Genomic DNA, 21,815 nt, shown 5'->3' with positions numbered 1-21,815 from the left:
CCATGTACCAAAACAGGGTCCCTCCGTAGTGATGCTTCAATGAGTGAACATTGACAGTGAGATGACAACAAATGGGTTGTCATCTGTGAAATTAGTTTTAAAGGAGGAATTCCAAAATGGTCCTAAACAAGTAGACAGCATGTGAGGTGATGATTGCAATTACTTATTTGGTTATGTAAATTCTGTTGCTGTAATTTAAGAGAATTATGTCTCCACCTCCTGTTTTAGAGCAGTGGGTTAGTAGATTCTGCTAACTTTTCAGAGGAATGTTGGAGCCTATTAGAAATGCAGAACTTTTGGTTTGCCTCATACCCACTGAATCAGAACCTCCAAGTTGACAGACACAGCCAAGGCAAAAGCCTTAGAAATCCCCTTGTGTTTTCTAAGCATTCACACATTAGAAAGGGAAGGGCAGTGGCCAAGGCAGTTTCTTTCTTTATAGCATAGTAATGCGGCTTTGGAACTCAGTTTCTGCTTGCTGATCTGGACATATTGTCATGTAGGTACACGTAACTTCACATAGTACCTTTGGCTGGTGGAGTGTTGAAATGACAGAAGTATTATACTTGCTTTTCTGTGGAAAGAAAAATGCTATAAATTTACTACCCCTCGGAAGGTTTGAGGCACTTGTTTTTTAAAATTTATTTTTAACTGACAAATAATTGTGTATTTATGGGTACAATGTGATAATTTTGTTTTTGCTTTTATATTTTTGGAGACAGATCTCGCTCTGTCACCCAGGCTGGACTGCAGTACACAATCATAGCTCACTGTAGCGTCTCTTCCTAGGCTCAAATGATCCTCCTGCATCAGCCTCCGTAGTTAGCATGCGATGCCTGGCTGATTTTGAATCTCTGTGTGTGGTAGAGACGGAGTCTTGCTATGTTGGCCTGGCTGGTCTCAAACTCCTGGGCTGAAGCTATCCCCCTGCCCCAGCCTCCTAAAGTGCTGTGATTACAGGTGTGAGCCACCACCATGCCTGGCCATGGTATATTGATCTACGTAAACATTGTAGAAAGAGTCAGTCAAGCTAAGTAACATATCCACTACTTCACCAACTTACCTTTTTTTGTGTGGTGAGAACATTCAAAGTCATACACTACATACTATTATTAACTGTGGTCGCTGTGAGATCTTTGTTTTTAGTGGAAGCCTTGTGAGCTATCCTGGAATTCTCAGTTTAGCTTCATATTTCTCCTCATACCCAGTAGTACCATGGAGTACCTGCAGGAGTGTCCTGGGAATGTGTTACTTGCTGATGTCGTAATCCCTGAGTATATGGCTCTAGCCCAGGGAGCCTCAGAGCAGATCCTGACCAGGAGTCAGGGCTCTGTGTTGGAAGCTGTTGGGATGGACAGTGTGAGTTTGAATAGTTTTATAGACCTCTGTCACCTTGAATGCATTAGGGCTGCTTGTCAGACTGAAACAATTATAATTTCACGAAGGACAATCCTATTTTTTAATTCCACTGCTTAATTTCATCAGTTACCAAGACTGTTTAGGAATCCTGAATTCAGATGCCTAAGGGAACTAGCAGATTATATGATCTAATCTAATGAAGCAAGCCTGGTGTAAACAATCAACTGACAGAAATAGGATACACTGTCTTCACTTTTACCTAACTCTGAGTTAATATTAGAGTTTGATATTCAGAATTAAGAAAAGGTGAATTGAAGTAATTTTTTTTCTAGTTCTCTTCTTTACATTTGGAGCTTGCAGTCTGATGCCAGGCATGGCGTGCTAACTAGGGAGGCTGAGGCAGGAGGATCATTTGAGCCTAGGAGGTGGATGCTACATTGAGCTATAATTGCACCAAGATTTCAGTGGCACATCTCGTCTTTTGGATTGGGATGTTTTTCTGTCCTACTTGACTTCCTTAACCAGCAAGAGTACTGAGTTTCATTTAGTTTAATTATAGAAGATGCCTGTTAGTAAATTTAAGTACTTTCAAGCTGGAAAAGAATGTGGGCATAAAAAGTTTTGCCATTTGGGGTAACTATTCCTGAGATATTTGTAAAAATCTTAGATTCCATATCAATCATGTTTAGTTGTCCAATATTGCATTGTAACTTCCATTTGTAAAGTTCTTTGCTCATGGTATTTTTAGTAATTGAGAAAGGTAAACTGAACAGATTATATCATTTTTATAAAATTTGAAATCATGAATTTTGTATGCCTGAGGGGTGGAGGGGACAGTTTACTTTCAGTTCCGCACATGTAAAAATATATATAATTCAGGCCATCAGTCTTAGATTTCTGCAAACCGAGATAATTTCTTGCCAAACATGTTCTACAAGTTAAAATTTCAGTGGGAATGAGTGAATGAAATCATGTATTTGTATAATCATTTAAGAACGTCCCTTTCAAGAAGTGGTGTCGGGAATACTTTATACCCTATGCAAAAATTAATACAAAACTGATCAAAGACTGTAGCATAAGAACTAAAAGTATACAACTCTTAGAAGAAAGCATAAAGAAAAAGCTTTATAACATTGGATTTGGCAATCATTTCTTGGATATGACACTGGTAACACAGGCAACAAGAGAAAAAAAGAGGTAAATTGGACCAAAATTAAAAGACTTTTATGCATCAGACACTATCAACAGAGTGAAAAGGCAACCCATGGGATGGGAGAAAATATTTGCAAGTCTGTATCTGATAAAGGATTAATATCCAGAATGTATAAAGAACTCCTATAACTCAACAAATGAAACAACTCAAGACGCAAATTAAAAATAGGCAAAGAACTTTAAATAGACATTTCTCCAAAGACGATATATGGATGGCCAATAAGCAGATGAAAACTTGCTGTTTGTCACTAGTCATTAGGGAAAAGCATCACTACTCACAGTGAAATTGTTACCAAAACACCAGGGGTTTGGTCTAGATCTCCTGCTCACCGCACCGAAAGCCCATCACTGTCACGACAAGTACTGCCAAGGAAGAAGGCTTTAATTGGCTGCTGCTGCTGAGATGGAAGCTCAGCCTCAAATGCATCTCCCTAACCCACTAAAACTAGGGGTTTTTATAGCAGGGAAGAAATGTAACAATGTGTAAGAAAACAAGAGCTAGGGAGGGGCAGGGAGTCATCTGGTGTGGTGATCTGCTGAGTTTTGGTTCTTTGATACTTTTCTTTGAAAGGCCTGAAGGTCCTTCTCTGGGGAAGAAACTCAAAACAGATGCAAGTTTCAAGCTTTAACAGCAGAAGGGTCAATTTCTTTGTTTATCCAAAAAGAACTGTCTATGGGACTATTGGGTGGGTTTCAAAATGCTACTGCGCACCCATTAGGATGGCTACTATAAAAAAAAAAAAGTAAGTGTTGGTGAGGGTGTAGAGAAATTGGAATTCTTGTTCTCTGTTGGTAGGAATGTAAAATGGTTTGGTGACCATGGAAAACATTATGGTGATTTCTCAAAAAGTTAAACTAGAATTACTGTATGATCCAGCAGTCCCAGTCTGTGTATATTGAAAGCAGAATTGAAAGCAGGATCTTGAAGAGGTATTTGTATATCCATGTTCATAGCAGCATTATTCACAATAGCCAAAAGGTAAAGCAACCCAGGTATCCTTCCAGGGATGAATGGGTAAGCAAAGTGTGGTATATATGTACAAAGGAATGTTATTCAGCCTTAAAAAGGAATGGATTTCTGACACATGCTGCCACAGAGGTGAATCTTGAGGACATTATGCTAAGTGAACAGCTGAATCACAAAAAGACAAATACTGAATGATTCCATTTATATGAGGCAATAAAGTAGATGGCTTGTGATGTCATCCGAAAAGGTCAAGTCCTGGATGCAGTGTTAGAGGGTGAGCCACGCTGAGGGTTTTCGCCTGGTTCCTGTGATGCATCGGTTTCAGTGAGTCAGAAAGGTAGCTCTCTTCTGCACCATACCTCTAGCCTCCATGGCAGGCCCGCCAGCCATCTGTTGTGTTGTGCATCCAGCTTAGGAAACAAAGCATCCAGCTGTCTGCACCTCAGCTTAAGGGACTGGGTCTTTTTCATAGTGTTAGTTACCACCTACATGACCGTTACTCTGTTAAGTTTCTGCAAAAATCCTCATACCTCAGAATCATACTATAAATGGAACAACATGATGAACGAGTGTGAGCTTCAGGGACTTGGAAAATGTTTATGTTGAATACAAAGTGTGACATTAACAATGTGGGTCACATTTGTTAATTTTGACCAGTCTACATTAGACTTTTCGTAGAACAAGAAAAAACCATTTCCTAATACGCTTATCATGAATAATATATATTCGTTAAGTTCTTCAGTCTCATCAAAATTCTCGTCAGCTCCATGAGTAAATATAGTTATCTGAGTTATATTTATATCTGTGTTCTAATCAGCTGCCATTGGAAGCACCATAAATAGCTTGTCTTTTCCCTGCAGCTTATACCATAAGTTCTCAGACCTATCTTTACTACACTGAGCAACATCATTGTCGAAAGTTAAATTTAAATTTGTCAATGCTTCATTGTCTTCAGACACATATTTTCTTCTGTATCGAGTAAGCACCTGTATAAACTCACCATCTCTAACTACTTGGGTAGCTTAAACATGTAATAACTGCATTTTGCAGTGGCATATTGTATTTGTTTGAAAACAATCTGTATTGAAAATATGAGTCCTTTTGCAATTCATTCAGAGTTTCTTTTTCTAAATGTTACCTGTTTTCTAAATATTGGTTATGGTTCTTAATATGGTTTGCTTAATAATGGCATCTTAAGCTCTGTTCTTCCAACTGAGTCATACTTTATTAAACGTGTGCCTTCTTGTGGTCTTTAATTTTTTTCCACTTTTCATAGAGATGTGAACAAGAAACGATTTTGCTTTCCTTTAAAGGAAAAGTACTGGAGTAACGCTTTCTGGAGCATTGCAGTAATGGAGGGTGGTGGACACTGGCACATGAAAAAATGTTGTGTCTAAAAGGCACAGCTGCAGTTGATACAGGTGGAAGTTGGTTTTTTAGATAAAATCGCTCATCTAGTTTTAAATGTTGCTAACTAATGCAGAAAGAAAAGTTTTGAATTTTGTAGGCCAGGTGAAGTCCAGTGAGTGAGCTTGTGTAGATGGCGGGCATCAGTTTGCTTTTCCTGCTCTGCAAGGGGGCAGTCCGCTGCTCCTCTGCTTCCTGGCACAGCCGTTGATAGGTGAGATTTAGGTGAACACTGATGTTGAAGCTGTTTTCATATTCTTCTTGGTAGACATTGAGGCTAGACCTGTGTTACCTGCTTTTGCTCAGCTTTGTGTTTAATGAGATCCCATCCTCATCACTGGAAGATACTGTAGTGAATACTTACATGGATCTAGTGAGTTAGGCCATCTTCAGCAAAATAGGCATCTTTTGTTGCAGAACTGTTTTGACCTAGGTTTACCCTAAATCATACTAATATACCCACTGTGTTCCCTTGGAGTTGAAGAGTTAATCAACTCCTGAAGTCCCTAAAGTGGTAAGTGGCAACGTCAAAACTAAATGCATGGCTTCTGACTCCACACACAGTGGATTTTCCTCACCAACTGGAAAAGGGTGTGTTTATGTGAGAGAGCATCTCTGAGAGAAGAGCTAACAGAGATGACCAGAACTTGCACTGAGAAAAAAACTACCAGCAGGACAAAGCCTGTTTTCATGAGTCATTGTCTGGTTTTATTTCTAAATTAAAATTGTTTACAGTATATTTACCATAAAGGATTCTTAAAAAAAAAAAAATGAGTTGAATGTCTCACAATGTGTTAAGATTTATTTAAGCTGAAAGAAGAATGCCAAGCTTGGTGGAACTCTGCCTTTCTAGTCGGTGGACTTACTGGGTGGCACTGCCTGTCCACTGCTGTTCACCTGATGGTTACTGACGTGGTGATGACTGTGGATTGGACTCAGAGTATGTCAGAGAGGTTGCAGGTGATAGTGCCAAAATCACTTAATAAGGGTGTAAGGTTCTCAAGTCCTTTTTTGGTGTTACTAGTTTTATAAGGGAATTAAGAAATTAGATTCTGTTCGGAAGTAGTTTTCCAGCTACTAATTTTAATATATAAACTTCTGGCCCTGGTTTATTTTTATAAATGAAGATACGAAACACTGAAGTGTTAAAACTAACAGGTATCAAATCATTGCCTTTTCTCTCTCCTTCACCCCTCAGGGGGAACACAGCGATTGCCGCGTGCCATTGGAATGTCCCTGGCCAAGGAGCTCATATTCTCGGCGCGAGTCCTCGATGGCCAAGAAGCCAAAGCAGTGGGCTTAATCAGCCACGTTCTAGAACAGAACCAAGAGGGAGATGCTGCCTACAGAAAGGCCCTGGACCTGGCCAGAGAGTTTTTACCTCAGGTATTTCTCATTAGAGTGTATTTTTTCTCATTTTAGGAAATTTTATAACACTTTGACTAAAACAGCAGTCACCTTGCCTACCAAAGAAGTCCCTGGCCTGCTTCCAAGTAAAGGGGTGCATGGGCTGTGTAAAACTAGAGCGGTTACACGAGATAAACACTACGATCCTGTGGAATTCCGATGAGGCTTTAAAGATGCTCCAAGGGTCTTCTCGTAGCCATACTTTGATAAAATATCCCTTGACAACATTTGTCACGTGTGCACAACTTCCTAGCCAGGTGTTTTAATGTGCTCACCAGCTGAACGCTCTAACGGAAGCCGTAGCCATGGAGAGAAAGAGTGATAGGGCTGGCTGTCACACTGGGCCACCTCAAGTCAAAATACATTGAAATATGCTGTTTTCTAGTAAGATACCATAGTCTGTTGTGCCACAGTGGACTTTCATTGCAGTGGCTTCACTTGAAAACTGAAGAGCCTGCTTGAAAAGCAGTAGTTGTTTGTCTTTGTGTGTGTGTGTGCTTATGGTGGTGTAGGCATCGTTTTCACTCTGTTGTGCTTTCCCACAAGTACACTTTCAAAATCTAGAACACAACGCGTATGGCTGACTCCGGAGTGGTATCAGTCGCCGTGCACTGACAGTCCTCTTTTAAGCTTTTTGTCACCCATTCAGATATATTTTTCAAATATGCCTTTGGTCTGAAATCACAAGATTAAAGGGCTTTAAATTGAGAGAAAGGGTCTTCTTTTGTGGTGTAAGCAGTAGTGATCTTTCTTTATTCCTGTGGAATTTGAAGTTTTATAACCCCCTAACCATTTCTGGAGTCAAAATAGTTTTTCTCTCTAACTCAGGGTTGCTTGACTCAAACAGAATTCATAACCTTTTTGTGAGCTGTGGATCTTTTTGGGAATGCCATGAGATTCCAAATTCATGCATTTGAATCTTTTAAAAAATGCATGAATGTTCACATTTGTTCAGAGTCTTGCATCCAGTTTCAGAAAGTATTCTTGGCACTCAGCACAGGAGCCTTTGCTGACAAACCAGGCCCCACTCTGCTGGTATGCACCTGCTGAATCAGTTTTTAAAACCACACTGCCTGGCATTGACGCTCTGGTCCTTCTTAATTAACTTAGGAGCTGTTAGCTCTTTTAGGGAAGGACCGTTACATAGTTTATTCCCCATGTAAGGTAATGCAGAGCCATACATTCAGTAGATGCTCAATGTGTATTTGTTGGATTGATAGAAAGCAAATAAAAAAAGATTTTTGCCTTAAAAAGAAAAGATTCTCACTACAAACTTATTTATTCTCCCCAGATATAGAGAAATCTCTACCTAAAGAGAAATTAAAGGTACAAGTATCAGGAGAGTAATAATTTGACTGAATATTGGTGTTATAACTTAGCTTGGCTTAAAACTTTATGACCAAAACATATCTCAGTTGAAAGGGGTATGTTTAAGAAAGGTTATGGCGGAATTCCAGTTCTGATAATCTGCAGAGCCTGCTCCTGGCCTCTTGACATGGACGTTCAGTTCTCTGCTTCAGAGCTCCCTATAGGCAGCTTATTATCCCCTTAGGGCCTGACTTGCTGTCTCTCCCATGATGCTCCTGTGACCACCATGCAGCAAATGCCACCACCATCCACACACCGCCCCGCCTGAGAACGTGAGCAGCGTCCTCCCCTCTGCTCCCTCCTTCCACTCCCAGTGTGTCGAGCCGCATCCCACTGTGTGGTCACCCAGCCGTCATCACAGTCCCTGCGCGTGTGCCTTTGTCACCTTTCATTTGAAGGACACTCCTTCAGAATGTTGATTGTTAAAATTAATTTTCCTCCAGGTCAAATGTATAAGCAGATGTGGAGTTACTTCAGAAAATATGTGACTGCAAAATTATGTGCACAAGTTACCAAATGAAGTTTGAGTGGAATCATCTTTATTTTTATGTTTGTTACTTTGTTGCCAAATGATTAGTCCTCCAGGTAACTGAAAGCTTCTGTAAAATTAGTGTTTCTAGGTGATATATTACTTCCATTTATCTGAGAAAAAAAGGCTTGTAAAGGAGAAAAGGCATTGGTTTTATGTTTTAAAGGGGGAAACATTAAATCAAGCACTGTCTCTAATAGCATTTTGAATTTTCCTGTTTTTCTCACGGTTTTCTAAACCTTACTTCCCAAAGTGTGGCCTGTGGACCAGCAGCCTGGGCATCTCCTGGCAGCTTGTTAGACGTGCAGAATGTCAGGCCCATCTCAGACCCGCTGAGTCCACATCTGCATTTCCACAGGAAGGATGGGGATTTGTGTGCATCTCTAGGAGTTTGACAAGCACCTTTTCTTGGTCAGTTGACGATGAAAATGGAAAAATTAGAGGAGCACACTGTTTAATGAAATGGATTGATTATCATGAAAAAAAATGGTATTGGTGTCTACCACACAGGCAAATCACAATGGGAAGAATTATCAATAAGATACTTGTCTACCAAGTATATCCTTGGAAATTGTGGCCTTTGAAAAAGATTTGTAAACATGATTTGGAAGAAAATTTAGATAGGTCAAATTTAATAATGGAAACTCCTTGATAGGAAAACATGTCTTTTCATGCATTCATCCATGTCACCATCCAAGAGTCCTTTGCTGTGCTTGTTGTTTAGAGACTACCTTGTGTTTTAATTCAAAAGAGCATTCAGTTCAAAATATAGCATTGGATTCACATTCATCACCCATAAACAGTATTTAGGACTTTAAAATGTGATCACATAATGAAATTCCATCTGAGGTAGGATAGCTTGGTAAGAGTTTGGCTTCTGCAAGACACAGGTAACATTTTCCTTCTCACAGCAGATATCCAGTTCATTCCTCAGTGACTCTCCTACATCCTGAAAGACTTATGTAGACTTCAATTTTATTTGTGCTGTGGGAGCACTGCTTAGAGGACACTCTTGATTAATCCACCATCATTACTATTAGTTATCAAGGCTAACGGAGGAAAGATAGGGAGCCAGTGTCTGAAAGAGATGATATCAGAACCTCACCTTAATCAATAGCAACAGCCTCATCCCCGGCCCAAGCTTCTGTCAAAACCCCTAACTGGTATGGTACTGAGGCGAAGACCTTACCTCCTTTTCCTTCCTCTACTTAACTTCTAGGAAGTGTTGCTGAAGAACAGCAAGCTCACAGCTGGACACGCACTACCTGCTCACCTTTAAGGATCCGGAGTTTGCAGCATAACAGAACATTGTGGAATCTAAATAATGTGCTGATGCAATTGTTGCAGTTGCTCTTTAATTATAGCCTTGCAAGGCTCAGAAAATTTTCCGTCTAGTGTCTGACAGTCATTGCTGGCTGTGCCATGGATCCAGTGGTGGGAATTCTGAATTTTACTGAGATATACGACATAATTTGCATAAATAATAATTAAAGTCTGTTTCTTTAATTTGAATTTTAGGGACCTGTTGCAATGAGAGTGGCAAAATTAGCAATTAATCAAGGGATGGAGGTAGGTTCCTTAATGTTTGAGTTTGTTTTGGAAATGGAGAGTGGAGATTTAATTTAAATGAACCATGTTTAGACTTCCACGTTTTTTTTTAAGTTCTAAAATATGGTTGTTTAAATGCTACTATTACTGAAAGCTACTGAAGTTCCTTGCAGCTACGTCATTTATTTCATTCTTATGGTTATTGCTAATTCAGTGTCATAAGCACAGAATTCAGTAATTTTATCAGTGCCCTGAAGCTTATGACATGCTCATTACTTTTGCCGTCGAGTTAGTAGACAGATTTATTGGCTAGTAGTTCATAGAAAACCAGAGGGACAGGGCATTCTGTGTATTTTTAGCATCGGTATTATATTATGTAAAACATTCCAAGGAGAACTAGCTCTCTCTACCTTTGCTTCTCAGTGTGCCTTCTGCAGGGAGGCACACGCAATGCAAGGTGAATCCATTGTGTGTCCTGGGGGTACCCCAGGGAGATGACTCCAAAAGAGTGGAGGTCCCAGGCCAGGGAGGAGGAGATGGTGCACATACCCATTTATTGGACTTTTCATGGCAGTTGTTAAATTTTGGTTAAATTATGGGTATTTTGAAGAAAAGTGCTTCCTTCTTGCAGACTGAGTAACCTCCATATCTTCCTGGGCTGTATAGCAGTAAAAAGAGATGGACTTTATTAGCAGTAAATACAGTTTCATAAATTTGCAAAAGTATTTGGTTTATTTAAATATTTACATAATGGTAACAATACTAATAGCAAATATCTTATATAGCCCTTACTATGTACTAAGCATCGTGAGTGTGTGTGTGTGTGTGTGTGTGTGTGTGTGTGTGTGTGTTGCAATATAAAGGCCTCACCTGGATTAACTCATTTAGTCTTCACAATTCTCGCATTGGGTGAGCATTATAATTAGCCCCTGTTCAGACATGCCTCTTTGAAGCACAGAGAGGTTAAATAACTTCCCCAAGTAACTCAGCTCCCAAGTGACGGAGTCCGGACGAACCCAGGAAGCCTGGTTCTGAGTCTCATGTTGGTCACACTCTGTCTGCTGAACTGTATCAAAGGATTGGGGGCTTTGGGGGTAGGGTTATTCAGTTTGAATTTCTGTTGACTGTACCGTGTTTTACAAAGTTATTTCTGCTGAAATGGATTATGTTTTTATTCTCAGGTCGATTTAGTAACAGGGTTAGCCATAGAAGAAGCTTGTTATGCTCAGGTATGTAATACAATCACAGATTCAATGAGGATGACCCTTACAAATTGTATTTACCTTTTGTATAATTCAAATGAATTTCACTGAGCAAGATTACCCTTGTGCCCATTCCAAAATCATACAAATGGGTTGAAATTAGTTGTGTTTGCTATTTGTTACCAGCTGCTGTGACTGATTCTGTTCCACAGGAATGTCTCTTGTCTGTATAATCTGGAAAACTCTTAGAGTAACTGAGTCAGTCCTGGGTGTGCAGGAGCTGTCTCTCTAGGCTTATGCTTTCTTTTGCGCGTATGGCTCTGGTCTCCCACTCCAGTGTAGAGAGGTGGAGGAGAGTGGTGGCGAGCGTGTGCCGGCCCACGCAACCTGGGATGAGACTCCTTGGCTTTTCCTGAACTTCTGAGCCTTTTCTCCTGCCCACTGAAAGTTCACTAATGAAATTATAGTTTTATTTTTTACACGACCGGCACTTTTCATCTGTAAGTTTTGCATTTGTGGATTCAACCAAGTATAAATTGAAAATATTCAGGGGAGAAAAAAGCATGATTGCATCTGTACTGAACATGTACTGACTTTTTTCCTTATCATTATTCCCTAAACAACGTAACAACTGTGTACATGCCATTTATATTATATTACGTATTATAAATAATCTAGAGATGATTTAAAGTATACAGGAGGATGTGCATAGGTAATATGATATACCATTTTATTAATATATAAGGGACTGGAGTATCTGCAGATTTTGGCATCTGCAGGAGGTCCTGTAACCAATCCCCTGCAGATACTGAGGGATGAATGCATACAAATTAGTAGGTCTCCCAGTAGAGGAAAAAAATGTTCTCCCTTTTTCATCTTTCTCTGAAAGATAGAACTTTGTTTTAGGGCATTTGAAATAGCAAAAAAGTTTTGTTCTACCTTTCCTGAGAGTTGGAAACTGCATGAGCTCTTGTTTAAAGGAGCAGTATCTAGAGTGTGACTCTGTGCACAGCCTGTATATATACATCACCACCTGTCATTGATGAGTACATGCCATGAGGAAAGTGAACTGCACGTCTTAGAAATAGACTCAGAGCCCAAAGAAAAATTTTAAAAGCACATTTGGCCATAAATTACAACTTAACTAAATATAAAAACCAGAAATTATACAAGGTATTCTTCAGACCACAATGGAATTAAACTAGAAATCAATAAAAGAAAGATTGCTAGAAAAGCCCAAAATATTGGGTGATTAAACAACACCTTTCTAAATAATGTTGTATGTCAAAAATGTCCTGAGGAATTATGAAATATTTTGAATTAAATTAAAATGAAAATACAACTTCTCAAAGTTTGTGGGATATATTGAAATCAGTGCTTAGATAGAAATAGCATTAGATGCATATATTAGAGAAAAGATCTAAATCAATAATAACCTTCCACCTTGTTAGGAAACTAGAAAAAGAAGAGCAAAATGAGGTAGAGAACTACTTGGAGTAAGGAGGATGAGTTTGGTTACATAATAAGGAGAATTGTTCAAGTGACTGATAGATTTTAAAATTTTAGAATGTGGTTTTAAGTAGTTTTCTTAGATAGTGCTTGATAAACTTTTACAGCTGTTTTAACATTTTTGACATATTTAATATTTTGTTTTTTTAGACCATTCCAACGAAAGACAGACTTGAAGGTCTTCTTGCCTTTAAAGAGAAAAGGCCCCCTCACTATAAAGGAGAATAAAAGGAAGAGAAATTCTTAAGATGCCAATGTACTAAATGTACTTCTGGAAGTGTCTTTCGGGTCCACTGTATGCCTCAGCACATGGAATCTCAATGACCAAAGTGAAGAGCAAATTATTCATATAGTGTAGCAAGCATCTGGAATGGACCCATCCGTGTACTTCATTCAAATGTGTAAATGTCATATTCATTCAGATTTGTAAAGCTAGTAGTGTATATTGTCAGAAACAGAATCTAAGTTAGATATACATTTTTAAATATTTACTGCATATGCGGCTTTCTGTTCTTAATTTTTTAATGTGAATAATTTATATATTGCACATTCTAGGGAATAATATTGATTGTATGTCTACTGTGCTGCATTAAGAAAATAAAATTTCTATATACCAAAAATGTGAAGTTATACCAAATAAAGTTTCTAAGTAATTAATGCATACGAACAGATACATATACATATATCTAAACCTGAAAAATGAACTGATAGATATTCTGAGTGAAAACTACCTAACACAAATAAAGTCAGTGAAAAGAAAACATGGGAATTTTTCTTTTACCCCATTCTTTTTGAATTGACTAAATCATTGCATGCTGGACTTTAGAAGAAACAGCCCTTTCATTGCTGCTTCTGTCAGGCAACCTGTTTACATCATCAGTCCCGTAACACGGTATCGAAGGTGAAGAATTAATCCAAAGACTGAAGCCAAAGAACCGAAGCGGACAGGAGACCTGGTGAAGTGGGACTTGCAGGACCTCCGCCCAGCAAGTGGTTTGGCCACCGGCCCTAGGAAAGGTGATGATGTTTACACACAAAGGAGGAAAGAAAGTGGGGCAGCCAGGATTGGAGCATGGAAATGGCTTGGGATCATGGATTAAAGTGGAGACCGTTCTCTGCTTCCTTACCCTCAGGTATTTGCATCCAATTTCTGTAAGGGAAAGAGGTGAACTTAAAACAACCCTTTGTCCTAACAAACACCTGCCTTCCTACCCAGGCCAGGCTAAGAAGCCGTAAACAGAGGGACCTCCAGGTTGCGTGCCTGAGTAGCCGTACCTGGGAAGTAGGCATTGGTAGGTGTGTGGGACATCGGAAACTGGAGAATTCGCCGTGGAAAAAGGAAGGAGAACATTCTGTTGCCCTTAAATAATTTGAGATAGCTCTACTTTACATTCATTTTACCAAACCACACTGCCTTCCTAGTTGGCGCCAGGTCTGAGTCTGGTCATGCTGGAGACTACGTCCCTGGGAGTGCCCCTTGCCCGCTGAACACTACAGCAAGCTTCACTGTGGTGCAGCCCAGCTGTGTCCTTAAGGTGTCCTCCTTTCACATTTCCGTATATCAGATAAACACCCATTTTACTGTGGATTTACATCCTCATCATGACGACTTCATTGCTGTTTGAAAGCATGTAGGCTTCATTTTTTAAATTCTGAAACTTACATTTTTTAACTTGGGAATTTGAACTCAACCTCAATTCTGAAATTCTTCTAGGAGGCAAATGTGGACTGGCCATCTGCTGATGTCTGTCCTGACAAAGGTAGGCAGTGTCTTCACTAATGTCTGGACACTAAGGTGAGTGCTGTTTTCTTTACCACCTTAGGTGCTGCGGCTCTGCGGATTTATGACAATTGCTCAGCTGATCATTCTACTATAAAGAGGGCTTATTAAAATTCACGTTTGGCTCTCTCTGTGATGGTCGTGTTGGGCGGCAGGCATGCTTGTGTACTGATAAACTTGCTGAGCGGTTCGTTTTATGCATGATAATTTGCACCTAAAATGCTGGTGGTGGTTTTCATAGCCCTTTAAAGGTTGCAGGGCCAGTTTGTCCTCTCCATGACATGCTAAGTACCACTTTCTTTTTGAGCAGGAAATAATTATGTTATTAGGAAAAAATTATTCAGAGTGTGCTAAGTCGTTTCTCTTAACTTGGATTCATAGTCTAGTCTACTGTCACTGATAGAGCACTGTTTAATTTCCTAACAAGTTCTGATGAAGTCACTGGAATGTATCTGAAAGCAAAGTCCTGTAGTGACTTAAGGTATTGCAGACTTCATGTATTTGGCAGAGAAAAGTGTCTGTCCAATTCTCTGAATCAACGTTTGCCTTTCTCTTGATTTTCCTTTCAGTATCAGTCTTGCTGCTAAGTAATCCTGATCCTCCCCTAAGTCAGGCTTACGGGTCTCTGGGTAGGGCCATGCTACCTAGGGAGGGGCCCTGCATGGGCTGCTCCTCTTTGTGCAGCACGCCGCCTGTTGGTGCGCACAGCTGAAAATGCAGTAGACGTATCCGTGTGTTCAGACGACGTTAGAGAAGACTCAAAAAAGGAGGATGAGTGGTCAAACACAGATAGAAGTAAGAGGATGAAAGCAAAATAAAGAAAATATTTCCCGTTATCTCAGAGCATGAGGCCTACTGGTTTTGAAGTTATTTAGAGCTGGTTAATTTCTAACTTGTCAATGAAAGGAAAGGAAAAGAGGTCTCCAAGTTTCTAAAGTTCTGAGGCAAGAGAAAAGCTCTAGTAATGGCCAAAATAAGAGGTTTTCTGAGATTGATTTCTGTAATGTAAAGGATCATTTCATGTTTGCTTTGTTCTTAGTAATGATGGATTTGGTTTTCCTGTCAATCATTTTTGTTGTCCTTGTTGTTCCAGCAATCAAAACTTGGCTTGTCACAAAGTGTTACTTTTCTGATAGCACTTGCTAAGTGCTTTGTGAATAGGCCAAAGTAGTGGAGTGTGGATTCATGGATCAGCACTTAGAAAAAGCGTGTACCTGCACATGGGTGTGTCACTGGCCGGCCGTCAGCCCTTTTCCTCACTTGACCTGAACTTCTACCTCTGGTGATGTACCCTACATTTGCTCTTATTTGGGCTCCAAAGATCCTGGCACACAGACATTCAGAAATAATTAATCATGCCATTATTTGTCTACCGATCTAGTAAAATATTAACTAACACGTACGTCAGTATGTATTGAACTTTATCAGAATAGCAGTAGAAGTTATTTTCTCATAGTATGTTAACTGTATACATGTTTCACAAAAAAATACATTTAAAAGTTAGTTGCTAATATTCTGGTAACACAATGTAAGAGGTGCTTTTCTGCGTAGATGAAGCAGGATACAGATTGTATTTTGGGGTATTTTGGGAGGTGGAAGGTGGTCGAATCCTCTGTTCAATTGTATATGTGTCTCAGGCTCCAAAAAATCACTGTTTCAAATGCTTGCCTTTGAATTTTCAGTCTTCTTTGGGACCTCCAAAAATTCAGCTACCCCTTAGAGCGTTAGCACCTAATAAGCTATTTAGTGTACACTATTTGTTTTCCAAAATAATTCTCAGGGCAGCATGAGATATCTGGGGACCTGGTGGGGAAAATAAAGGATGTCAAGGACAGACCAAGACATGCACCCGTGTGGTTCGGCAGCAGCCCTGGGGACACGCCCGTGTTGCAAGACGTGAGATGGGCCCTCCTCCAGGAGCTGGCAGTTCCCTCGGGGGCCCCAAAGCGAGCTCCTAGGAACCAACATGTAAGTTCTTTTTTAAAGGCCTAATGTAGAAACAGTACTGTGGTGTTTTGATTTAAGAAAACATTTTGACAAGATCACTGAAAATATCCTTTAAATAAGATGAGCGAATAAGAGCTGGGTGTTACGGTAATACTGAGTAACATTTATGAAGCCATTAATATCTACCAGGTGCTTTCCAGACACTACCTCCACGAAAGGATAGGCACTTTGGTTATTCCTGTGGCACAAAGAGACCCATAAACCATGGAGGGATCACTTACCCGCAGCCCCACGGCAGGTACATGCTGAAGTCAGGAATTACACCCAGGTCTCCTGGCCCTTTTGTCACTGTTGAGCTTGAAAACAGCCAAACAACGTAACAGAAGGCTGCTGATACGTGTGTTTTTGTCAACCTAGAGGGAGTAGTGTCCTTTGCCCTGATTTGGTCAACAATTTTCTCATTACTTGGAAGAATACCAAAAGTGTGCTTATCAGCTGATCTGATGACACAGGCAAGTAATGTAACAATTAGAGCCAACGCCCACTCAGCGCCTCCTCTATCAGACACTGTGCATTTTTACACCTAATAGCAGAACCTTATGAAATGGGTTTGCTGATTTATAGTTTAGGACACTGAGGCAGCAGGATTCATGCTGGGCGTTCTGGGTTCTGGGTTCGTTCCGGTGTTTAATGACTGTACCATCAAGGGCACGGAGCCCGTCTTGGTAGATATGAATGAGGCATAGGTCTGTCAAGATGCTAGTAGTGACTGGTGTGTGTCTTCACATCTCAGTTCCCCCTAAAACCAGCTACTGGAGTCTAAGTGTGAGGACTCATGGCTTGATAGCAACGCTTGTCAAAAAGGGGGCAAGAGGGCCTGTCATCCCAGCACTTTGGGAGGCCAAGGTGGGCGGATCACGAGGTCAGGAGATCGAGACCATCCTGGCTAACACGGTGAAACCCGCCTCTACTAAAAATACAAAAATTAAGCCAGGCGTGGTGGCAGGCGCCTGTAGTCCCAGCTACTCGGGAGGCTGAGGCAGGAGAATGGCATGAACCTAGGAGGCGGAGCTTGCAGTGAGCCGAGATCACACCACCGCACTCTAGTCCGGGCAACAGAGCAAGACTGTCTCTAAAAAATAATAATAATAATAAAAAAAGGGGAGGCAAGATGTGCTCCCCATGGGTCAAGAGTACCCCAGACATCTTTCGGGAAGGGCGCCAGGTTTGTTGCTCTATTTGGGCCTGGTCAGACTCATCTGGAGTGCTGTATTCAGCACTCAGCATTGCAATTTCTAGTGGTCATAGAGTCACTCTGTACTTTCCCGTAAAGCACATGGGAGCTCTTTGGCCAAGTTTCACCTCCACTGAAGCCAGCGATGAGACCATGGACAAAACACCTCATCTCCCCAAGCCCATTTCTTCATTTGTAAAAGAATCCAGTAGTCGTTCAGGATGGTTATGAAGACCCAGTCACATTGGATGTGATATGTATAAAGGTGCTTTATGTGGTGGTGTGTTTTATTTGTTTCATATTTCAGAAGACGGGAAGGTAGGTCTCACAACCATGGCTGGTTTGGGGGCATGTACATGAACCTTCACTCAGGAAAAGAGAAGTCTAGGGAAACATGGTAGCTGCCTCCAATAGAACTGCAGTTTAAAACAGATCTTCAGAGGCTTCCAGGGCGAGGGGAAGCCATGCAGGGCTCTTCCCCACCTCCCCACTTCTGCTCATTGCTCTGCACTTGTCCAGAGACAAGAGAGGTGGACTAAAGTCTCTGCGAGGAAGTTACTTACACCCTCCTAGGTCCAAAAGCTGCCCCCTGCCTCTGGAGTGTTAGAGCAGAAAGTGGGCAGGCATGGGCAGGGCCATTGCTGCGGGAAGTTTAGAGGCACCAGAGGACAGTTCTTCCAACTTAGACGATTTTTGTGAAGTGAAAGCAAACTGCAGGCCCCCAACACTGGCGCAGACTCTCATGGGTGCAGTCCTCTAACACTGGCACGGACTTAGCAGATGAGAAAGATGGGTCTCCTTACAAATACTGGTCGCTAGTGAGTTGGGTCTTGAGAGACAGAGAAAACAGGTATCTGCCTGAGGTGTGTCTGGTTAACTATGTTGGCCCTTGAGGTAATCTACAGTGTAAGGAGTTTTAGTTCATCTAACATTGTAAGAAATCATTCTCATGTTTGAGTGCCATGTTTGTAGTACCAATTTTGGGGGCCAGGGAGGGAAGATTGCCCTGAGCAAAGCTGCCCATTTTCTCATCTGGTCGGTTTTCATGGAGCGGCCCACCTGCTCCCCACCTCGGGAGATACTGGAGGAGTCTAGCCCTGCGGTGGGCTGTGGTCAGGCCAAGGGTAGGCCAGGTTTCCTTCCTAGGCTTCAGTTCATTCTCCCATCTTGCTGCCAAGGTAGCTTTAGATGTTTTGGTCCCCTAAAGCATTTAAACAGACTGACGTGTAAAATGCCGTCTGAACAAAGTCTCCCAGGAACGTACTGCACAGTGTGTACCTGAACCTTCCGAGAGAAATAGTAAAATCACCACATCATCAAGTTGCAGCTCGGGGATTACGTAACTTTACTGGTGACGTTTGCAGGAAAAGGTTTCAGAGAAATTTGAAAATTGGCAAGTGTGCTTTCTTGACCTTTCCAAAAATAGTCTGAGTCACGTTCACTTTCAGCCTCCAAACTGTGTTGAATGAAACCTTTGTGCAGTTTACAGAAAGTGAAGAACTGTTTGGCAAGAGAGAGAAGTTCGAGCTCCTAATAGCCTCGGCTGCATTGGGTAACATTTCTTTTGAGTTGTCTATTAACGCTTTCCTGAAACATGCTTTTTATGATGCCTAGAACTTGTATAAGAGTGACTGTAATTTGAGTTCTTTAAAAATGTAAGTACAAGAAATGTGTCACATGCCATAAGAAATAGGAAATGACAGCTCACATCTATCTTGGTGGAAGGAAGCTCTAATTATTGGAAGATGTGATTGGAATATTGGTTCTTAATACCTACGGGTGGCTCTGTCGTATGCTTACCTAACACCAGTATTGGCATGCAAATAACACTGAAAAGCTCCTTTCTTTTCCTCTGGTCTTTGTGGGAAGGCATGGTGTGAGTTGAGATTGCTAAACCGCTCTTCTGAGAGGACTCAGAGAGAGTGTTTATCCTAGACCATCCATGGTACTGGTACTTCTGAGTTCAATTATGGTGTGATCTCATTAGTCCAGGCTCAGAATGGCTCGGTAACCTCAAAACTCCAAGCCCTCGGTGCTTGCTTTACTTCCCTAGACTTGCAGTTTACGTACGCCCACATGTGCTTCATGTGTATTAAAAATGCTTGCATGTGTAGATATGAAGATATATGTTGACTGTCCTGAAAAACATGACATACCTAACGTTTAAAATTGTTTTGAGCTTCCCCTGGGGATAAACTAGTCTTCAAATGTAAACATGATGAGCAGCGTAGGGGTTATGGTAGAAGTTACAATTACTGTCTTGACTTATACAATCTATTATGGAGTAATACTAACTTAATTCCAACAGTATACAAATTCTTTGTTCCTATATAGCATTGTATCTTCCCCCATCCTCTGTGCTTTTATTTTCATACAAATTAAATCTTTATGCACTGTAACTTCAGAACAGTTTAATTATTGCTTTATGAAGTTGTCTTTTAATTGGAGAAAAAGAAGTTACAAATGAAATGAAAGTTACAAATGAAAAATACACTTACAGTGTCTCTTATATAGTTATCTTTACCAACACTCTTTTTTAAAAAACTGTGGATTTGAGTAACTTTCTAGTATCTTTTCGTTTCAACCTGAAGCACTCCCTTTAGTATTTCCCGTTGGGCAGGTCTGGTAGGGACAAATTCTCAATTTTTGTTTATCTTGAAATGTCTCAATTTTTCTTTCATTTTTGAAGGATGATTTTGTTAGTCATAGGGCTCTTGGTTAACAGCCTTTTTCCTTCAGCACTTTCAATATGTCATGCCACTGCATTTTGGCCTGCATGATTTCTGATGAAGAGCTATCTTAATTTTATTGTGAATCCCTTGTGTATGATGGGTCACTTCTCTTGATGCTTTCAGGATTCTCTTTTTGTCTTTGTCTTTTGACAGTTTGAGCATAATATGTCTCAGTGTGGATCTCTTTGAGTTGATTCTGTTTTGTTGGGCTCTTGGATATGTAGACTCATGTCTTTGTCACATTTGGGAACTTTTTGGCCATTATCTTCTCAAATACTTTTTCTACCCCTTTCTCTCTTTCCTTTCTCTCTGGAACTCCCATTAGGCATATGCTGGTATACTTGATGGCATCCCATAGGTCTCTTGACCTTTGAACAAGACCTTTGATTATTTTCCTTTAATTTTATTTATCTCTACTCTTCAGATTTAGTAATTTCTATTGATAAGCTTTTGAGTTTACTCCTTCTTTCCTCTGCCATCTCAAATCTGCTTTTGAGACCATCTAGTGGGTTTTTCATTACAGTTATTGTCATTTCGATTTTAGAATTATTCTTTGGTCCTCTTTAAAATGTTTTGTCTTTATTGATATTCCATGTTGGTGAGGCATCATTCTTATACTTTTCTTTAGTTCTCTGAATATATTTAAAATAGCTGATTTAAAATATTTTCTAATACATTTAACATCTGAGCTTTTCTCAGGAATAGTTTCCATTGAATGTTTCATTTCCTTGTATGAGTCAGACTTTTTTGTTTCTGTATATGTCTTACAATGTTTTATTGAGTAATGAACATTTTAAATAATATAATATGGCAACTCTGGAAGTCAGATCATCCTCTGTCCCATCCTAGGTTCACAGTTGTTTGTTATTGTTGCTATTTGTGTATTGACTTTCCTGAACTAATTGTTTGTGTTTTGTTGTGTGTGGTTACTGAAGTCTCTGCTTGGTTATTTTAGTGTTCAGCTCTTGATTGGACTCAGACTTCCTTAAATGCCTTGAACCAGTAAATCTCCAGCTCTTGCTGAAGGGCTCTGTATGTTGAAGCGTGCCTTCAACACATTGACAAGCAATTGGCAACTCTGCCTTAGCCTTCACTTCCTCCTTGTGTAGAGCCTTAAGGTCAGTCAGAGGTGAGAGCTAGGGCCTTCTCAAGTCTTCCTTGAGCTTGCGTACAGCCCTCACATGCACATGGCCTTCTAGATTTCTAGGAGTATGTCAGAGCTTTTCATAGCCCTCTATGGACATCTCATTTCCCAGTTTCTGTTTTTATGTTTTTTGGTCAGCTTCTTATTTGCCTCAACTCAGGCAGCTTTGATGCTGAACAATCATCACTGATTTTTTTTTTTTCCTTAAACACCCTGCAGGAAAAAGCTCTGTACAATGAACGAAGTTAGGGCAAATAAAGACAAGCCCTGTGAGTGGGGGTTTTCCCCATTATTAAAACACCAGAGAAATGCTGGACATATCAGATAATGACAAGTTTCTAGGAACAGGGCTTTGGGCATGCTACAAAGACATTCATTCTCCTATTGTGGCTGCTGGTTTTCATGGCTGCTATGAGTGTGAGACTATTAGTTTTCAAGGTGTGTGTGGCTCTGGGAAGAGGAAGTGAAAT

The 21,815-nt window shown here is 40.4% G+C and overlaps 1 protein-coding gene across 1 annotated transcript in view; it reads left to right on the top strand.

Annotated features, from left to right (window-relative positions):
- The window catches only part of AUH (AU RNA binding protein/enoyl-CoA hydratase), a 136,160-nt gene extending 122,883 nt beyond the window's left edge, over positions 1-13,277 (top strand). The window contains exons 6-9 of the mRNA XM_011991204.1: positions 6,144-6,331; positions 9,768-9,818; positions 10,979-11,026; positions 12,659-13,277. Coding sequence (XP_011846594.1) covers positions 6,144-6,331; positions 9,768-9,818; positions 10,979-11,026; positions 12,659-12,736 — 365 coding nt within the window. The 3' untranslated portion in view covers positions 12,737-13,277. The remainder of the gene's footprint in view (positions 1-6,143; positions 6,332-9,767; positions 9,819-10,978; positions 11,027-12,658) is intronic.
- The last annotated feature ends 8,538 nt before the right edge of the window (positions 13,278-21,815 follow it).

The sequence above is a fragment of the Mandrillus leucophaeus genome, unplaced genomic scaffold (assembly GCF_000951045.1).
Source record: "Mandrillus leucophaeus isolate KB7577 unplaced genomic scaffold, Mleu.le_1.0 Scaffold391, whole genome shotgun sequence".
Lineage (NCBI taxonomy): Eukaryota > Metazoa > Chordata > Mammalia > Primates > Cercopithecidae > Mandrillus > Mandrillus leucophaeus.
This window is presented reverse-complemented; position numbering and strand designations above follow the sequence as displayed.